This window comes from Silurus aristotelis, assembly GCF_946808225.1.
Source record: "Silurus aristotelis genome assembly, chromosome: 5".
In the NCBI taxonomy this organism is placed as follows: domain Eukaryota; kingdom Metazoa; phylum Chordata; class Actinopteri; order Siluriformes; family Siluridae; genus Silurus; species Silurus aristotelis.
In genome coordinates this window covers 6036732-6058244 of record NC_139578.1, presented here as the reverse complement: position 1 = coordinate 6058244, position 21513 = coordinate 6036732, and the positions used below count along the sequence as shown (strand labels likewise).

Sequence of the window (21513 nt, the reverse complement as noted above, 5' to 3'; positions counted from 1 at the left end):
TAACTGTAACTACTTACTATTTCTTAGTAACTAGCACAACACTGTTCGCAAGTATTAATATTTGATATGTGGGCTTTGCAACCAGAGGGGAAAACATGCTGGATGTTGTTTACACAAACATACCGGGCAAAGCTCAGACCACATCTCTGTTATGCTGATCCCAGCATACAGAACACTCGACAGGCGTTTAAGATCAGATCGGAATCAGGTATAAACCTGGCCAGCGGGAGCCATCTCTGCTCTTCATGACTGCTTTGAATGCACTTACTGGGAAATATTTACGGAGGCTGCAACCATTGGCGACTTCACTGACTTGGAGGAGTACACATTATCAGTGACTTGCTACAGCAAGTGCACTAATACCATGACGTGACGTGACCATTTCCAAGACCATAACCACAGGCTCAAAGCAGAATCCGTTGATAACTGAAAAGGTGTGTGCGCTACTAAAGGCTAAAGACTCCGCCGCATCTGGCCGTCAACCACCTGGACAATAAGGACAAATACAGTATGTACGAATTCTGTTCTTAGACTTTAGTTCAGCATTCAACACAATCATCCCTTAGCACCTGATCGAGAAGCTGAGTCTACTGGGCCTGAAAATCTTCCTCTGCAACTGGATTCTGGACTTTCTGGCAGACCAAGTCAGTCTGGTTTGGGTACAGCATCTCCAGCACACCACACTGAGCTCTGGGGCCCTCAGGGCTGTGTGTTTAGCCCATGCTATTCACTTTGCTTACTCACGAGTGTGTAGCAATGCACAGCTCAAACCACAAGTTCTTCAGAGGGATCATTGAGAGCATCCTAAGGAGCTGCATCACTGCTTGGTTTGGGAACTGCACCGTTTCGGATAACAAGACCATACAAAGGATAGTGAGGATGGCCAAGAAGATCATTGGAGTCTCTCTCCCCTCTATCACAGACATTTAAAGCACACGCTGCATCCGCAAAGCTAATTGCATTGTGGACGACCCCACACACCCATCACACACACTCTTCACCCTTCTGCCATCAGGAAAGAGATTGCGAAGCATTCAGGCCTCACATCTAGACTGTGCAACAGTTTTTTCCCTCTTTATGCTTGATGATCAATATCCTTACATTAATGCAAATATATGCAAGATTCTATCTGAGCAGCCATTTGTAGCAACAACTAAAGATGCATTCTTTGTTAATTACAAGGGCTATTTTTGAATCACTGTTCACTGTATAGATTCACTTAGACCATTTCTTAAAGGGCATTAGCCTTCTAAAAGGATGAAGGGCAAGAACATACTTGCAGGCATGCATGAGAATATGGTGTTGAGCACTCCAGATAATGGCTCTAATTTTAGTGTGTTTTTAGCTGAAAAAAATAAAAAACAAAAGATAAGGGAAAGGATCGGTGCTTGCTTAATTACTCTAGTTGGCTGTAACCAATGATGTTGAGGTAGCAGTGACAGATGTGTTCTTACCTAGGACAGCATTTGACAAATGTCATGGTTTATTTAAGATATACTTCTTCTTCTTCTTCTTCTTCTTCTTCTTCCTTCAGCTTCTCCTATTAGGGGTCGCCACAGCGGATCATCCGTCTCCATAACCCCTGTCCTCTATATCTGCCTCTTTCACACCAACTACCTGCATGTCTTCCCTCACCACATCCATAAACCTCCTCCTTGGCCTTCCTCTTTTCCTCCTACCTGGTGGATCCATCCTCAGCATTCTCCTACAGATATACCCCATGTCCCTCCTCTGCACATGTCCAAACCATCTCAATCTCTCCTCCCTCACCTTGTCTCCAAAACGTCCTGCATGCGCTGTCTCTCTAATAAACTAATTTCTAATCCTGTCCATCCTCTTCACTCCCAACAAAAACCTCAACATCTTCAGCTCTGCTACCTCCAGCTCCACCTCCTGTCTTTTACTCAATGCCACTGTCTCTAAACCATACAACATCGCAGGTCTCACCACAATCCTATAAACTTTCCCTTTCACTCTTGCAGATACCCTTCTATCACAAATCACTCCTGCCACTCTTCTCCACCCACTCCACCCTGCCTGCACTCTTTTCTTCACTTCTCTAACACACTCTCCATTACTCAAGATTTTAAATGTATAAATTTATAAATATTACATTTATTTTAGATATACAGTATGCTTTTAGATAATATGCGACATGTCCAAGGCTGTAGATGTCCTACATTTTGATTCCAACAATTAACTTCCTCCTTGAGAATTTCCAAACAATGAAACAAGTCAGTCTACAAAATTGTTAAATCAGTTGATGCCATCCTCAGCTTTGCTGCATATATTTTAGTTACAGTGCCTTTGTAAAAATCTCAAAGCAACTGTTTCACATCCCTGTCTTACATACCAGATGTGCAGAAAGATGACATAATCTTCACTCTAAAACAAGAGCTCAATAAACTTTTAGAAAGCAGTGCTCCAGATTTTGATGAACCAGATGTTAAAACTGAGGCAAACCATACAAGTGATAAAATTACAGCCTACTTCTACAAAGAGTAAGAGTGTGTTCTGAATGAAGTGGACAGTTTTCTTCAGTCTGCTACACCATTACTTGTGAATACATTTCAGCACCTACAAAAATGGAAGGGAATCTTCATGAAGTTCAACACTGGTGTTTTCTGCCAGTGCTGCATGTGAGAGAAAACACATTTTCCTGTCAAAACGCTATCATCTATAAGAGGGTAATATTGAGAGACACTTCATGTGTCAAATTAATAGTCCCTTCTGCTTCAGTTTACAGATAACCTAATCTGCTTGATTACAATTGTATTCTTTGATGATATGAGCACTAAATTTTGCACATATGTTTCTTTAAATACAATGTCTCACAATGCACTTTATTCCAAATCCACATTAGCTCCGTGTACTGCTCAGTACTGCACTGTAACACACTGTGATTGTGTTGTTGCACTGTATGTAGTCCTGTGTGTAGGTCTGTTTATGTCTTAGTTTTGGTTTGTTCGTTTGTTTTGTCTGTTTGTTTTGTCCATAAGACTCTGGATTACTGATCGGAAGGTTGGGGGTTCGAGCCCTGGTATCACCAAGCTACCACTTTTGGAGCCCTTAAACAAGAGCCATCTGTGCTCCAGCGGCACCTGCCCTCTGACCTCAGCTTCATAACATCCTTGGGATATATGAAGAAAGATTTTCACTGTGCTGTAAAGTACATGTTTGAAGCATCTTTCTATTTCTTTATATTGTATTATATTTATATTTGTATATTTTTCTAATATCTGAGTGTGTTTAGGGTTTTTGCTGGTCAGTTGGCTCAGGTCTAATGCTCTCTTTTATAATGCTACAACCATTAAACCAGTGCCTAAACATTCTACTGTGGAGTGTTTGAATGATTTCCACCCAACTACCAGTCACTGATAATCTTTAACAAAGTAAATGTTCACACAACACATCAGGGATTCTTCCCATCCCAGTCAGAAACTGTTCCACTTATTTCCATCCAGAAAGCAATACAGGGCCTTTTTCACCAAAATCAACAGGTTTAGTGTCAGCCCTTTCCCCATAACCATCACCTTACTGAGCTCTACTCTACAACACTAGGTCACTCATGTCTCACTGATGTTTTACTGCTTATTATTGTTTATTATTCATTTTTTATTATTATCATCATGCAGTTCTTTTCCACCCTGTGTATTATATAATTATAACATATTTTATCATCTATATAACATCCCAGTTTATCTTTAAATATCTGTATACTACATGTATATACACTGCATATTATTATTCTTTACTGTATGTATATACTGTATATATATATATATATATATATATATATATATATATATATATATATATATATATATATATATATATATATATATATATATATATATATATATATAAAACAGTTAATAATAATAATATGCTAGCCAAACATTTATTTAATGGAAGGTTAGCATAGATGTCCACTTTATTAACATATATTGATACAAAATATACAAATGTCAAAATTTATAAAATGAACAACTATCGAAATGTATAAATGTCCAAATCTATGAATGCTTAAATACATAATAAATAAATGCATTATACTATCACTACTGAGCCATTGTATTGAATGGTTTGCAATAAATCCAAAAATCATTTACTATTTAATCATTCACTGCACAAAACACCATAATGACAATAATAGCAAAACATCACAAAAGAGCCTATACACAAGAGCTTGTTGAAAATAACGCACAGCAAATGACAAACATTAAAATATTTCATATGTCTAAAAATGATCAAATAAATTTTATAAATTCTATTTAGATTAAAACAGATTCTAATTATACTTGTTATAATTATAATGATTCAAATAGTATATAAAATTTTCAGTATTTTTTACATGTAAAAACATTAATTAATACATTTAGTTAATACAATTAAAATGTATATTTTATAATCATTGTCTGTACCTGTTGAGGACGAAAACCCAGTCCTCTGAGTATGTGCACTGTGTATCCATGATGGCAAGTAATGGAGCAGTGTGTGGGGTCCAAAGTGGGGGTGCAGCTGACTGAAGCATGTGTAACTTTCACAGAGTCCACAGCACATGGCATGCGCACACACCTAATAAATAAACATACACATATTTCAGTCCTGTGGATGTCCCTAGTACAGAATTTGGACACATGGCAGCTTCTAAGAGGCCACGCTGATTACAACAGCACCTGACTCATAAACCGTTATTTACCTATGTTAGTTTTGTTTATTTATCTTATCTTTTCTTACTTCTAAATTTTAATAGTTTTTTTAATTATTATGCAATCTACATTCAGAACAGATAACCAAGGGGAAAAGCAAATCAGTTCTGTTTAAAAAATCTGTGCAATGCTCCAGAATGACGTTTAATATCCCTGAAGAAATGATGAGACCATACAGATGATGCAGTGAAGGTCATGCAGATGTCTCACTGGTGTAACATGGGACACGACATTGTGAAGGAGCATCACATTTGCTCAAAAGTTAAACTGTTGGCTAATGGGTTACACCGATATTATCTGCTGAGGAAATTCACTGTTACTATATGGCTTTTGGTTACATTCCACTGAGAAGCACCATTTGAAAGTGAAATTGAAGTGTCATGTGACATAACACCCTTATCAAACTCACTCATTGGGATTTCTATGGATTATAGATTACAAAAAGTATTATTGGCTTGTGAAGTGTGTTAACAAAGAATACAGAACACTGGATCTACATGTGTGAAGAGTGCATGCACTCAATTTGCCTATCCTCCACTGGTAAGAGCTGACCAGAACCTGGCTCTACTGAAAGCTACATACCAGCCTACTGTCCTAAGGCATGTGACAAAGAAGATGGTCATAAGAGGCAGAGGAAGCTTTAAAGATCTTCTGAAGGTCTGCTTTAAGATCACAGGCTGAGAAGTGTTACATGAGCCGGCTACGAAATAAATAAAAAACATGACAGACTACAGCAATTTCCAGTAGACACTATAGTCCCGGTCAAGAGGATAAGTTGTTTGCCTAATAATAAAACCTGAATCATTCAGGACCAGAAAGAACTACTGAACAAAAACAATCAGGCTTTACAGCAGAAAGACAAGAAACAGAAGAGGAGGGTACAGAAATAGTTGAAGGTGAGACTGATGAGAACAAAGAGCCACAAGCAACCATGCTCTTCTACCTCCCTATCATCCTGTATACAACCATGATCAAAAAAAGAATGACAACTCTGTGTTGGTAAGATGCATCAAGAATAGACAGAAAGCAAAGTACAGAAAGATGATCAACAACTCTGTGGAATGGTGGAAGAACCATTTGCTTGGCCAAGACCAATGAGATGAGGGGGGTGGACTACAAGAGGAAGAAAACCCACAGATACCTTGCTGTTTATCTCAACAAAAACCTGGACTGGAAGGTCAACTCAGAGTCTGCGTACAGGAAAAGGATGAGCAGACCCTGCTTTATGAAGAAGCTGAGGTCCTTTAATATTTGTAGCAAGAAGTTAGAGATCTTCTCTCAGTGGGGATTCCAGTGCAGTCTTTTTTGCAGCAGTATACTGTGAAGGTGTTATCAGAGATGCAAAAAAAGTTAAACCAAGTGGCTTGGACTTGGGCTATTCTCTCGCCACTTTTGAGTCAATGGAAGAAAAGATTAATAATTATAAAAGTACAGTCATTTTTGACAATAAACAGCATCTCCTTTTTGGCCTACACTGCACAAAAACTCGTGATTGTATTAGGACACATCTCTTTACTAAGTCAGTCTTAGGATAAGTTCATAGAGCAATAGTTGAACTTAAATGGCTAAACTACCACCAGCCATTATTCATATCCATATGAACTTCTATTGAACTTCTGTTCATTTCTTTTGTTTTTCACACTGTTTACACTTTTCTGCAATGCACTGCCATTTTAATTCCACTTTTTTTACAATTGTAATTTTTACACCCTGCAGCACTACCCTTTGTGTTCCAATTTTGTTTCATTTATAACATTGGGTGTTTTTTGTCTACTTCCAATTTCTCTGTGCTGCTGTAATAGTTGAATTTCCCTCCTAGATGAATAAAGTGACCTGCCTACCTATACCTCTACATACATATAGTATCTATTTCTCTAAATAACAGTTTCAAAGATGACACATTCTTGCATTTTTGTCTTTTCTCCAGTCATCTATATCTTATTCAGTTCACCTGTTACTTACTGTAAAAAATCATTTATAAGCTTTAACATAATTCTTAATTGGAAAAATGTGCATACACACACACACACACACACACACACATACATATATATATATATATATATATATATATATATATATATATATATATATATATATATATATATATATATATATATATACATTGAGGAAAATAAGTATTTGAACACCCTGCTATTTTGCAATTTATCCCACTTAGAAATCATGGAGGGGTCTGAAATTGTCATTGTAGGTGCATGTCCACTGTGAGAGACATAATCTAAAAAAAAAATCCAGAAATCCCAATATATAATCTTTTAACTATTTATTTGTATATTAAAGCTGCAAATTAGTATTTCTAAGCTAGAATTCTGACCCTCAAAGACCTGTTAGTCTGCCTTTAAAATGTCCACCTCCACTACATTTATTTTCCTAAATTAGATGCACCTGTTTGAGGTCGTTAGCTGCATAAAGACACCTGTCCACCCTATACAATCAGTAAGAATCTAACTACTAACATGGCCAAGACCAAAGAGCTGTCCAAAGACATTAGAGACAAAATTGTACACCTCCACAAAGCTGGAAAGGGCTACGGGTAAATTGCCAAGCAGCTTGGTAAAAAGTTCCTCTGTTGGAGCAATCATTAGAAAATGGAAGAAGCTAAACATGACTGTCAATCTCCCTCGGACTGGGGCTCCATGCAAGATCTCACCTCGTGGGGTCTCAATGATCCTAAGGAAGGTGAGAAATCAGCCCAGAACTACACAGGAGGAGCTGGTCAATGACCTGAAAAGAGCTGGGACCACCGTTTCCAAGGTTACTGTTGGTAATACACTAAGACGTCATGGTTTGAAATTATGCATGGCACGGAGGGTTCCCCTGCTTAAACCAGCACATGTCCAGGCATGTCTTAAGTTTGCCAATGACCATTTGGATGATCCAGAGGAGTCTTGGGAGAAAGTCATTTGGTCAGATGAGACCAAAATAGAACTTTTGGGTCATAAATCCACTAAACGTGTTTGGAGGAAGAAGAATAATGAGTACCATTCCAAGAACACCATCCCTACTGTGAAGCATGGGGGTGGTAGCATCATGCTTTGGGGGTGTTTTTCTGCACATGGGACAGGGCGACTGCACTGTATTAAGGAGAGGATGACCGGGGCCATGTATTGCGAGATTTTGGGGAACAACCTCCTTCCCTCAGTTAGAGCATTGAAGATGGGTCGAGGCTGGGTCTTCCAACATGACAATGACCCGAAGCACTCAGCCAGGATAACCAAGGAGTGGCTCTGTAAGAAGCATATCAAGGATCTGGCGTGGCCTAGCCAGTCTCCAGACCTAAACCAAATAGAGAATCTTTGGAGGGAGCTCAAACTACAAACTCCCTCCCTTTGTCTGCGACAGGCCAGAAACCTGACTGATCTAGAGAAGATCTGTGTGGAGGAGTGGGCCAAAATCCCTCCTGCAGTGTGTGCAAACCTGGTGAAAAACTACAAGAAAAGTTTGACCTCTGTAATTGCAAACAAAGGCTACTGTACCAAATATTAACATTGACTTTCTCAGGTGTTCAAATACTTATTTGCAGCTGTATCATACAAATTAATAGTTACAAAATCATACAGTGATTTCTGGATTTTTTTTTTTTAGATTATGTCTCTCACAGTGGACATGTACCTACGATGACAATTTCAGACCCCTCCATGATTTCTAAGTGGGAGAACTTGCAAAATAGCAGGGTGTTCAAATACTTATTTTCCTCACTCTATATTGCACATGGTGTGAAGCTACTTCCTTTCAGTCAGGACGACCAGGGCAGTTTCCGTCTTAACTAGTGGAGGCAATAAACTAAATTTTTATGGTTTCATAAAACACAGCATGTCAGATAATAACAGTAAGCATCAAAAAACTAATAACATTCTTTATTAAGAATGAGAATTACTAACCCAGCCATTAGGGGGGCACAAGCCAGTGTACTCTTAGTGCCGGTCCCAAGCCCGGGTAAATGGGGAGGGTTGCGTTAGGAAGGGCATCCAGCGTAAAACATGTGCCAAATCAAATATGCGGATCACAAATGAGAATTTCATACCGGATCGGTCGAAGGCCCGGGTTAACAACGACCGCCACAGGTATCGTTAGCCGACAGGGTACCGGTGGAAATTGGGCTACTGTTGGCCGAAGGAGGAGAAGGAGAGGAGGAAGGCGTCTACAGAGACGGCAGGAAAAGGAGCAGTGTAGGAGAGTAGAGGTTCGGGTTGGTACTTTAAATGTTGGTACTATGACGGGTAAAGGGAGAGAGATAGCTGATATGATGGAGAGGAGAAAGGTAGATGTGTTGTGTGTTCAGGAGACCAAGTGGAAAGAGAGTAAGGCCAGGAACATTGGAGGTGGGTTTAAACTGTTTTATCATGGTGTGGATGGGAAGAGAAATGGTGTAGGGGTGATTCTGAAGGAAGCGTACAGTAAGAGTGTAGTGGAGGTGAAGAGAGTTTCTGATAGGGTGATGATCGTGAAGGTGGAAGTTGAAGGGATGATGATAAATGTCATCAGTGCCTATGCTCCACAAGTTGGTTGTGAGATGGAGGAGAAAGAAAGATTCTGGAGTGAATTAGATGAAGTGGTAGATGGTGTACCTAGGAAAGAACGATTGGTGATTGGGGCAGACTTTAATGGGCATGTAGGTGAAGGGAACAGAGGTGATGAGGAGGTGATGGGTAGGTATGGTTTTAAGGAGAGGAATGTGGAAGGGCAGATGGTGGTAGATTTTGCTAAAAGGATGGAAATGGCAGTGGTGAACACGTATTTTAAGAAGAAGGAGGATCATAGGGTGACGTATAAGAGTGGAGGAAGGTGCACACAGGTGGATTATGTTCTGTGTAGGAGATGCAACCTGAAGGAGATTGGAGACTGTAAGGTGTTGGCGGGGGACAGTGTAGCTAGACAGCATCGGATGGTGGTCTGTAGGATGGTTTTGGAGGCGAAGAAGAAGAGGAGGAAAGTAAGGTTTGAAAGAAGAATAAGATGGTGGAAACTGAAGGAGGAAGAGTGTAGTGTGAGGTTCATGGAAGAGGTCAGACAGGGGCTTGGTGGTGGTGAAGAGGTGCCGGATGATTGGGCAACTACTGCAGGAGTGATGAGGGAGGCAGCTAGAAAAGTACTTGGTGTGACATCTGGAAATAGAAAGCAAGACAAGGAGACGTGGTGGTGGAATGAGGAAGTGCAGGAGAGCATTAGGGGAAAGAGATTGGCAAAACAGAAGTGGGATCGACAGAGTGATGAGAAAAGTAGGCAGGAGTACAAGGAGATGCGGCAGCAGGTTAAAAGGGATGTGGCGAAAGCCAAGGAAAAGGCATATGAGGAACTGTATAAGAGGTTGGACACTAAGGAAGGAGAAAAGGATTTATACCAATTGGCCAAGCAGAGGGACCGAGCTGGAAAGGATGTACTGCAAGTTAGAGCAATAAAGGATGGAGAGGAAAATGTGTTGACTAGTGAGGAGAGTGTGTTGAGAAGATGGAGGGATTATTTTGAGCAGCTGATGAATGAGGAAAATCAGAGAGAGAGAAGGTTGGAGGATGTGGAGTTGGTGAAGCAGGATGTAGATAGGATTAGTAAGGAGGAAGTGAGAGCAGCGATTAAGAGGATGAAGAATGGAAAGTCGGTTGGACCAGATGACATACCGGTAGAAGCGTGGAGATGTTTAGGAGAGATGGCAGTGGAGTTTTTAACCAGATTGTTTAACAGGATTCTGGAAGGGGAGAGGATGCCTGAGGAATGGAGAAGGAGTGTGCTGGTACCGATCTTTAAGCATAAGGAAGATGTGCAGACCTGCAGTAACTACAGGGGAATTAAGTTGATCAGTCACACCATGAAGTTATGGGAAAGAGTAGTGGAAGCCAGGCTGAGAGAAGAGGTGACCATCTGTGAGCAACAGTATGGTTTCATGCCGAGGAAGAGCACCACAGATGCCTTATTTGCTTTGAGGATGTTGATGGAGAAGTATAGAGAAGGACAGAAGGAGCTGCATTGTGTATTTGTGGATTTAGAGAAAGCGTACAACAGGGTGCCGAGAGAGGAGTTGTGGTATTGTATGAGGAAGTCAGGTGTGTCAGAGAAGTATGTGAGGGTGGTGCAGGACATGTATGAGGACAGTGTGACGGCAGTAAAGTGTACAGTAGGTACGACAGACTGGTTCAGGGTGAAGGTTGGACTGCATCAAGGATCGGCCCTGAGCCCTTTCCTGTTTGCAGTGGTGATGGACAGGTTGACGGACGAGGTCAGACAGGAGTCTCCCTGGACTATGATGTTTGCAGATGATATTGTGATTTGTGGTGAGAGTAGAGAGCAGGTTGAGAAGAGCCTGGAGAGGTGGAGATATGCGCTGGAGAGAAGGGGAATGAAAGTCAGTAGGAGTAAGACAGAGTACATGTGTGTGAATGAGAGGGAGGGCAGTGGAGTGATGCGGTTGCAGGGAGAAGAGGTGAAGAAGGTGGAGGAGTTCAGGTACCTGGGGTCAACAGTGCAAAGTAATGGAGAGTGTGTTATGGAAGTAAAGAAAAGAGTGCAGGCAGGGTGGAGTGGGTGGAGAAGAGTGACAGGAGTGATTTGTGATAGAAGAGTATCTGCAAGAATGAAAGGGAAAGTTTATAGGACTGTGGTGAGACCTGCGATGTTGTATGGATTAGAGACAGTGGCATTGAGTAAAAAACAGGAGGTGGAGCTGGAGGTAGCAGAGCTGAAGATGTTGAGGTTTTCGTTGGGAGTGACGAGGATGGACAAGATTAGAAATGAGTTTATTAGAGGGACAGCACATGTAGGATGTTTTGGTGACAAGGTGAGGGAGGCGAGATTGAGATGGTTTGGACATGTGCAGAGAAGGGACATGAATTATATTGGTAGAAAAATGCTGAAGATGGAGCCACCAGGTAGGAGGAAAAGAGGAAGGCCAAGGAGGAGGTTCATGAATGTGGTGAGGGAAGACATGCAGGTAGTTGGTGTAAAAGAGGCAGATATAGAGGACAGGGTGGTATGGAGACGGATGATCCGCTGTGGCGACCCCTAATGGGAGCAGCCGAAAGAAGAAGAAGATTAAGAATGAGAATTACTCAAGTGCTTATACAGTCTTTCTTGAGTGTGTTAAGAAATCACTCAACTTTCTATTGCTTATTAATTTTATTTACTTAATGGGCAAGCCTGTCAAGAGAAGAGACAGAAGGGCACCTTGATGTTGTTCCCCAAAGCATGCATACAACTGTCTATAGGCCTGCCAGGTGGCAGTCACTTTCATAGAGCCGTCACCAAGCACATGGCTGACCAGGCTAAATAGTCATTTGCAACTCCAGATTAGTTAAAAGCATTGTTATTATAATGTGTCCTTTGGCAGGAACAATGGGTTCCATGACTCTGTGCATGACTAATAATGCATGCATCTTACTGACTTGTACTAGTACTGGTCAGCATGAATGCTTTATTGATCCCACAGGTAAATTGTAATTTTTTTTAGCATATCCAAGCAATGTAGGCAGCTGGGGTCAGAGCACAGGGCCATGTTACAGCACCCCTGAAGCACAGAGGTTTAAGGGCTTTGCTCAAGGGCACCAAAAGTGGCAGCTTGGTGATACCAGGGTACACCATTTGCAGGAAATGTTGCAGGAAAACAAGACAACTAGACTATTCTGCTAACTCTGCAGAAATAACTCTCGACATCGGGAACTAAAAATAATATTTTAATTTCATTAACTCATTGAATAATTATCAAGTTCCCCAGTTCCTTTTTTCAAGATCGGAATGGGAAACCAGTTTTAGATTAGTTTATTTATTTTTATTCAAATCAAATCAGTAACGATTTTCTGTGAACATGAATGCATGTCTGTGAATGAACAATTCAATTAAGTTGCAATTCAGGTCTTTTTTTTCATCTTAAGTGGATTGTATGTGAGCATGTGTGAAGACGTGGAAGAGCCCACCCTCAGCGCACCCAGTCAGGGCGAAGGTACTGAAATGGCAGGATGTACGCAATGCCACTCCTAGCACAGCCACATGAACCGTGGAAAATTTTAGCAGCAAAGCAGCTGTCTGGAACAACGGCATGCTCAGATTATGGGTCACGTTCACCACCAAGGGGTTATTCTGGCATGACAGCCCATAGGTACCTGCACACACACACACACACACACACACACACACACACACACACACACACACACACACACACAAACAAACACAATTTAAACAACAATTTTTACAACTGGAACTATTTCTGGTCATTTTGTGATGCCTAGGTTTAACAATAAACAAATATGATATATATATGAAATAGTAAAGTAGTACTGTATATAACAATCAGCCATAACATTGCTGATTGCTTATACTGCCAAAAGGACTCTGAATTGTTGTGGCCAAAATGTTAGCAGCAGAGCCTTGTTTTAAGTAAATTTTATAGTGGGGGCCTTAACAAATCAGATTTGTCCAGCACATTTTCTAAACTATTTGTCCTCAAATGATACCTTTAAGTGTGTCAGGGCACATTATTCTGCTGTAAAATGCCACTGCCTTTTGAGAATACCATTACCATTAAGGCGTGTACTTAATTTGCAGCTGTGTTTGGTAAGGTGAGTAGTAAGTAACATCTGAATGTCAGAGCCCAAGGTTTCCTATAATATTTATTAGAATATTGCCCAAAGCATCACACTGACTTTTTCCAATAGCATCACTGATGGCTTGCCTTCCTTCAATAGTGCATTCTGGTGTTTTTTTTTCACCAGGCAAGCGATGTACATATCTAGTCGTCCACAAATAATTCCTACCTCCAACACCTCAACTTTAAATAGTGATTGTTCACTTGCTGCCTACTACTGTATATCCCACCCCTTCACAGGTTACATTGTAATCACATTTAATCATTTTACCTATGTATATTATGGCTGATATAAGTCGTGTACATATGAGGTCACTAAAGAAAATACTTTTTCTAATTAAATAAAAGAACGTATTGAAATATTAACAAGAATATCAAAAATTGCTATGTTTTTTTTCCTTTTGGCTTTACTGACAGTATACACTCAATATGACATGGAGTTCACATGTTTGTGCAAAATATTATGATAAACTTTAGATTAAATCCATCAGCCTGTTGTCTAACCACTTGGTTCAATAGAAGACATTAGGAAATGAGGAAAAAGACCTTGCATACATAGCAGCTGATATTGCCAGTATTACAAATGTGTATACATTTAAATAGGGATGTAGAAATAGTGCAAAACCGTGAATTTCAAATATTCAGTATACTGAAATCTCACCTTATTTTTTTATATTTAAAATGTTTTAAACCAAGATGCATATTATGTCTACATGCCAAATATTTAAAATTATCAAGTGATGGGTAAAAACAAGGATGCTTTAAAACTCTACAGTAAATATTAGTAAACCTATTATAAATAAGTGATGATCCATGTTGCCAATTGTAGAGACTAGTTCAACCATTATAAACTAAGCGATTATTTATAACAAATTATTATTAAACAAAAAGCTGTTTCCATACTAATTTTTGTGATGGTCTGTAAAATATACCAAGTGTATGTTTTTTGTCACTAGTGTCACAGAGTTGGATAGACACTGTTTTCTTGCACTGCTCTCCATGGTTCTGCATTTCTCCATCATGGGCCAGATAGATGAGAATGGAGGCTGCTATGCCAGGTTGCTCGAAATCCACCTGATCAAAACACCAACAAGGGAAAACAAACCTGCCATTATTCAATTCTTGTTTTGTTTCTCATTCTTCCAAATATTCCTTACGTTGTAGCGCATACCCTAAGCCAGACAGACTGCTCCTGGATGTGGTAACTGTTGGAGTGAGACATGGCTGTACACGGGACCCATGCATCCTGCATTAGTGCATTGCTCATTTCAACATGCTGAGACCCGCACATCTACAAAGGTAAAAAAAAATCTTATTTTATGATGATCTACCCAAAGAATAAATAATATCTGTTAATTAATAATATTAATTACACTAGTTCAGGGACAACAGCCAAATGGCTCTCCAGTGGATATACATTGCATTAACTAGGATACAGTTTCTCAAACCTGGTTACAGTAGGCATGCTGGGAGAAAAATAGTCAAAAATAGTCAAAAGTGCATTTCATTGTACATTACCAGACTGAGATTGGGCTCCCCTGTTGCAGACAGCACAGGGCATCGCAGGTCATGATGGGAAGCTGTTGCACTGGAGGCCCATTGGTCAGTGTAGCCATTTGGAGTAAAGAACCCACAGTCCTGAAGACTTAAGCCTCTTTCAAATTCCTCACACACACCATCACCATCATAAAAGTAACAATGGCTTGGCTGACCTTAGAGAAGGAAAGAGCTCAGCCTTATTAACACTAGTATCAATGGCAAAAACTTGTCTCAATGCCAAATATTTGTTTCCTACTAAGGAGCAGAGGGAAAAGGATAAGGCATAATGTGTTAGGTAAAGGTAAGGGAAAAGGTGTGGGGATCCTTTTAAAAGGGCAATTTTCATACCAGTTTAATAAAATAATTAAGTTAAAAAGGCGTTATAAGATAATTATTGTAAAGATTGGAGTAAAACTTCATTAAAGTGCTCTATTAGGGAGAAGGTGGCACAATAAAGAACCATAGGGGAAAAGAAAGTTCATCAAAGTAATTTGAATGTTTTTTTATCAAAACTCCTTTACAGCTGGCATATGTAAATGAGTTACATGCCCAGTAAGAAGACTATGAATCATAGATGAGGTGATTGATAAATGGACTTCAGTAACAAATTAAAAACACATCCACTGTGTGAACTTTGGCGGATTATTTATGCTGAATGACAATATGTGTGAAAGTGGGGTCACAAAGTCATTCCAGGGCTTTTTTAAACTAGTTTTTTTTCTTATTTTTCATTCTATATATAAAACTCTAGAGATATTTCAGACATCTTCAGTAACCTATCTTCCTACTTATTGACAATCATGGGCACCATCTTTAAGTCAAGATTTTGTTTAGTCAGGTAATTTGAAAAATAGGTGGAAGACCATGTCATTTTCATTATGACATCCGTCACTCCACACACTCAGATTCCTTGACAGTGAATTGGCAACTGGTTTCTTCCACATGTCTTGAATACTGTATCATCATTAGAGATCTAGTGCTAGAGCAACACTACAATTCCTATGGTATAAATGGTATAAAACTATATAAATTGTACTCTATTTATTACATCATTAACTCTTAAGTTCTAAGCTGTTAACTTAAGGCAGATCATTCCAAAATGAATGGGCCAATATGAATATCATCTTAAATATGTATACTTTATTTTATATTATTTATAAAAATTAATAAAAAAAAAATATTTTAGTGTTTTTTTTTAATAAAAATTCTAATATAAATTACAAACCTGATTCCAAAAAAGTTGGGACACTGTACCAATTGTGAATAAAAAAGGAATGCAATAATTTACAAATCTCACAAACCTTTATTTTATTCACAATAGAATATAGATAACATATCAAATGTTGAAAGTGAGAAATTTTGTAATGTCATGCCAAATATTGGTTCATTTTGGATTTCATGAGAGCTACACATTCCAAAAAAGTTGGGACATGTAGCAATGAGCGGCCAGAAAAGTTAAATGTACATATAAGGAACAGCTGGAGGACCAATTTGCAACTTATTAGGTCAATTGGCAACATGATTGGGTAAAAAAAAAAAGCCTCTCAGAGTGGCAGTGTCTCTCAGAAGTCAAGGTGGGCAGAGGATCACCAATTCCCCCAATGCTGCGGCGAAAAATAGTGGAGCAATATCAGAAAGGAGTTTCTCAGAGAAAATTTGCAAAGAGTTTGAAGTTATCATCATCTACAGTGCATAATATCATCCAAAGATTTAGAGAATCTGGAACAATCTCTGTGCGTAAGGGTCAAGGCTGGAAAACCATACTGGTTGCCGGTGATCTTTGGGCACTGCAACACATACAGGAATGCTACTGTAATGGAAATCACAACATGGGCTCAGGAATACTTCCAGAAAACATTGTCGGTGAACACAATCCACTGTGCCACTTACCGTTGCCGGCTAAAACTCTATAGGTCAAAAAAGAAGCCATGATCCAAAAGCACAGGCGTTTTTCTCTGGGCCAAGGCTCATTTAAAATGGACTGTGGCAAAGTGGAAAACTGTTCTGTGGTCATACAAATCAAAATTGGAAGTTTTTTTAAAAACTGGGACGCCATGTCATCCGGACTAAAGAGGATAAGGACATCCCAAGTTGTTATCAGCGCTCAGTTCAGAAGCCTGCATCTCTGATGATATGGGGCTGCATGAGTGCATGTGGCATGGGCAGCTTACACATATGGAAAGGCACCATCAATCCTAAACGGTATATCCAAGTTCTGGAACAACATTTGCTCCCATCCAGACGTTGTCTCTTTCAGGGAAGACCTTGCATTTTCCAACATGACAATCAATTACAACATCATGGCTGCGTAGAAGAAGGATCAGGGTACTGAAATTTGCCAGCTTGCAGTCCAGATCTTTCACTCATAGAAAACATTTGGCGCATTATAAAGAGGAACATGCGACAAAAAAGACCTAAGACAATTGAGCAACTAGAAGCCTGTATTAGACAAGAATGGGACAACATTCCTATTCCTAAACTTGAGCAACTTGTCTCCTCAGTCCCCAGACTGCAGACTGTTATAAAAAGAAGAGGGGATGCCACACAGTGGTAAACATGGCCTTGTCCCAACTTTTTTGAGATTTGTTGATGCCATGAACTTTAAAATCAACTTATTTTTCCCCTACAATGATACATTTTCTCAGTTTAAACATTTGCTATGTCATCTATGTTGTATTATGAATACAATATTGAAATTTGAAACTTCCACATCCCAGCATTCTGTTTTTTTATTCACAATTTGTACAGTGTCCCAACTTTTTTGGAATCGGGTTTGTAGTAAATATAGTAGCTGTCAGTCACAGTGCAGCTTGGCTCGACAAATTTTATTTAATAACTTCCAGGCTGTCACAAAGTACGCTGACATATGATATCAGTCAGTCGGTAATACCAGATTATGTAAAAGTAACTGCTTTCATACATAGCAAATGCATACCATGACAGATATAGTCATAACACATACAGTATATGGTTATGGCATATACACATGCTCTATAGACAGAAAGCAGTACAGACTGAAGAGTTGTAAAGTATGCCTAAACTAAACCACCTGTGACATGAAAATACATATTTATGTGTTAAATTGTATATTATTATAATACTTGTTCTTCTTCTTCTACATCTGCCTCTTTTAATCCAACTACCTGCATGTCTTCCATCACCACATTCATAAACCCCCTCCTTGGTCTTACTCCTACTGACTTTCCTTCCCCTTCTCTCCAGCACGTACCGGAACCTCTTCAGGCTCTTCTCCACCTGCTCCCTACTCTCACCACAAATAACAATTTCATCCGCAAACATCATAGTCCATGGAGACTCCTGTCTGACCTCGTCCGTCAACCTGTCCATTACCACTGCAAACAAGAAAAGGGCTCAGAGCCGATCCTTGATGCAGTCCAACCTCCACCTTGACCCAGTCTGTCGTGCCTACTGCACACTTCACTGCTGTCACACTCTCTCTCTCATTTTCCTCGTTCATTAGCTGTTTAAAATACTCCCTCCTTCTTTTCAACACACTCTCATTTGCGGCATTTAGCAGCAAATGAAAGTGTGTTGAGAAGATGGAGGGAGTATTTTGAGCAGCAGTGTGACAGCAGTGAAGTTCAAGGTGGAGGTTGGACTGCATCAAGGATCGGCTCTGAGCCCTTTTCCTGTTTGCATACTCTCCTTACTAGTCAACACATTTCCATCTATATCTTTTATTGCTCTTACTTGCAGCACATCTTTCCCAGCTCGGTCCCTATGCCTGGCCAATCGGTATAAATACTTTTCTCCTTCCTTGGTGTCCAACTTCTCATACAGCTCCTCATATGCCTTTTCCTTGGGTTTCGCCACATCACTCTTTACCTGCTGCCGCATCTCCTTGTACTCCTGTCTACTTTTCTCAACACTCTGTCGATCCCAATTATGTTTTGCCAACCTCTTTTTCCTTATGCTTTCCTGCACTTCCTTATTCCACCACCATGTCTCTTTGTATTCCTTTCTATTTCAAGATGTCACACCTAGTACCTTTGTAGCTGTCTCCCTTATCATTCCTGCAGTAGTTGCCCAATCATCCAGCACTTCTTCACCGCCACCGAGCCCGTCTGACCTCTTCCCTGAATCTCACACTACACTCTTCCTCCTTCAGTTTCCACCATCTTATTCTTCTTTCAGTCTTCACTTTCCTCCTCTTCTTATTCACCTTCAAATCCATCCTACAGACCACCATCAGATGCTGTCTAGTTACACTGTCCCCTGCCAACACCTTACAGTCTCCAATCTCCTTCAGGTTGCATCTCCTGCATAGAACATAGTCCACCTGTGTGCACCTTCCTCCACTCTTATGTCACCCTATGATCCTGCCATTTCCACCCTTTTAGCAAATTTATGATAATACCTGGTATTAACAGTAAATATAAGGATCATCTATAGCTACAGCTAGCAGCAGTGGATTATAAAAACTAATCTTTTTTTTGGCAGACTGCCCTGAGACGTCCACACTAATAATCCAATCAGGAAATCAGAGGTTTAACCAATGATCTATCATTGTTCACATATTATGTGTGGTCCAGGGGTGTAACGGTACTTTTCAATTCATGATTTGGAACTTACCTCGGATTTTAAATCACGGTTCCATACAATTTCGCTAAGACAGCTAAGAAATGCAAAATATAAAATGTCTTGTCATTTTTTATTAACTCATTTTATTATTATTAACATTTGTAAACATCAGCAGTTTACATTTTTAAACAATTTTAAATAAAATGCCTGCTTGGTTTATTAATATATAAAATAACATTTAATAATATTTTAAATAATTCATAAATCCAAAATAATTACTTTTAATATTTATTTTTTTAAAGATATGATCTTCTTAACTTATGTACTTATTTCAGCATACTTTAACAAATATCTTCATTCCTTCCATCCTTTATTCATTCACTCCCATGATATGTGGAATTGTCAGGACGTTCTCTTCTTTTAAGAGAAATTCCTGAAGCTGGACATAAAATGCTAAAGAATCCATAGCGCTAGCGTTAGCCACTAGCCACTTCCTATTTAGTGGATAACACTAGCACTATGGATTCTTTAGCGTTTTCATGCAAGTGCAAAACAAATCTTATTTCCGGTACGGAGTGAGTAGCCACAGTGACACTGCGCTAACAATATTTTTTTTATACCCCTGGCAGTGTTGTGTATGTTTTCAAGTTTAATAAAATAAATGCACTTAAATTGCGAGGCGGAGACTAAAAAACTTGCGGTCCACCACCTAATACGTGCCTGAGGCAACTATCTATGTTCTGCACGTAAAAAGGATTGCGACCCAAAAGCCCTGTACCAAAGAATTTCTATATGAATAGGTGTACTGTTACAACCCTAGTGTGGTCTCATCAATGTATAATCTTTGGAATAAAATCAATTCACACCCGAGCATTTATGCGTCCATTAATACATGTGTACCTTCAAAATCTGTGTTCCTACTGACTCACGAGTTTAGTTTTCTTAGGAATCACCTAACCCTTTGCACTGAAATCAGTTTATACTTAATCATATACTTTTCTATTAAAAAAAAGAAAAAGAAGAAAAAATGTCCTACGTCATCACCAATAAAAACCTAGTGATTTCTCAAAGTTAAACCCCAATAGGCATAAGCATATCTTATTATGCTATGAATCTTTTGTCTTGCTGTCACTTACCCACACAGTTGAAGCCTGGTTCTTTGATGCATTTTTTGGAGCAGCCATCTCTGTCCAAGAGATTGCCATCATCACATTCTTCCATCCTGCACAAAGAGGAGTTGAGGTTAAAGTTAACCTCAGCTGGAAATAAAATGCACACAAATGCATAAATTTTCTTTTATTTAAAAGAGTGAAAAGTAAAAAATCTTCTGACAGACTAGCTTTAAACTATTTTTATATTAAATTGTATCTACAGTACTAGTGACAGCATTTATACCTTCTGCAATCATTGACCAAATTGTATAAAAAAAAAATACAAAAAAGTAGAACAGTATAAACCAGTTGGGTCTGGAACTGTAAAAGGCTCTTTATTGAAACATAGCATATATGAATATATAATTTACCTTTTAGTTATATTAACACTTTTCATTGAAGGACAGTGATTACTGACCACCTGTTTTTACTTAAAAATACATAGTTAGAGCTTCATTGCATTTGGTAATTAAAAACAAATCTTTACTTTGTGTCAGTTGTGTAACAGAAGTGGGAAAATCATTATTTTTTAGTCTGAGTATTTGTAACCTATCCGTGGGTGTGTGCATGCCTTATTAATATAATATTTTTTTTTACATGAATAAACTGTTGAACTATAAAAATGAAAACATATTGCATATATTGCATAACACCCTTAACTCAATGGCTATGAACAGTGGATATGTCACTTTTTTTAAACATTTGAGTTTTATATGTATAGTGCTTTTAACAATAAACATTGTCTCAAAGCTGCTTTACAGATATAAAGTGGTTATGAAAGAATACATAAGTTTTGTGCCTATAAGTTTTTAATAGTTACTTACTAATAGTTACCCATAATGAGCAAACCAGTAGTGACTTTAGCAAGAAAAACTCCCTTAAATGGCAACCAGGGGACAGCACCCTCTCACTTTCCTTTCAAATCGAGATGGATTTGTAAAAATGTCACTAAAATAAGCTGCATGTATTATGTGTG

At 39.0% G+C, this 21513-nt stretch overlaps 1 protein-coding gene across 1 annotated transcript in view; it reads right to left on the bottom strand.

Annotated features, from left to right (window-relative positions):
- Nucleotides 1-21513, bottom strand: part of pappa2 (pappalysin 2) — a 78222-nt gene that overhangs the window by 26211 nt on the left and 30498 nt on the right. Inside the window, exons 10-15 of the mRNA XM_083541611.1 lie at nt 20523-20608; nt 14824-15017; nt 14477-14596; nt 14238-14379; nt 12646-12820; nt 4425-4578 (exon numbers count right to left, since the gene is read on the bottom strand). Of these exons, the coding sequence (XP_083397737.1) occupies nt 4425-4578; nt 12646-12820; nt 14238-14379; nt 14477-14596; nt 14824-15017; nt 20523-20608 (871 nt within the window). The remainder of the gene's footprint in view (nt 1-4424; nt 4579-12645; nt 12821-14237; nt 14380-14476; nt 14597-14823; nt 15018-20522; nt 20609-21513) is intronic.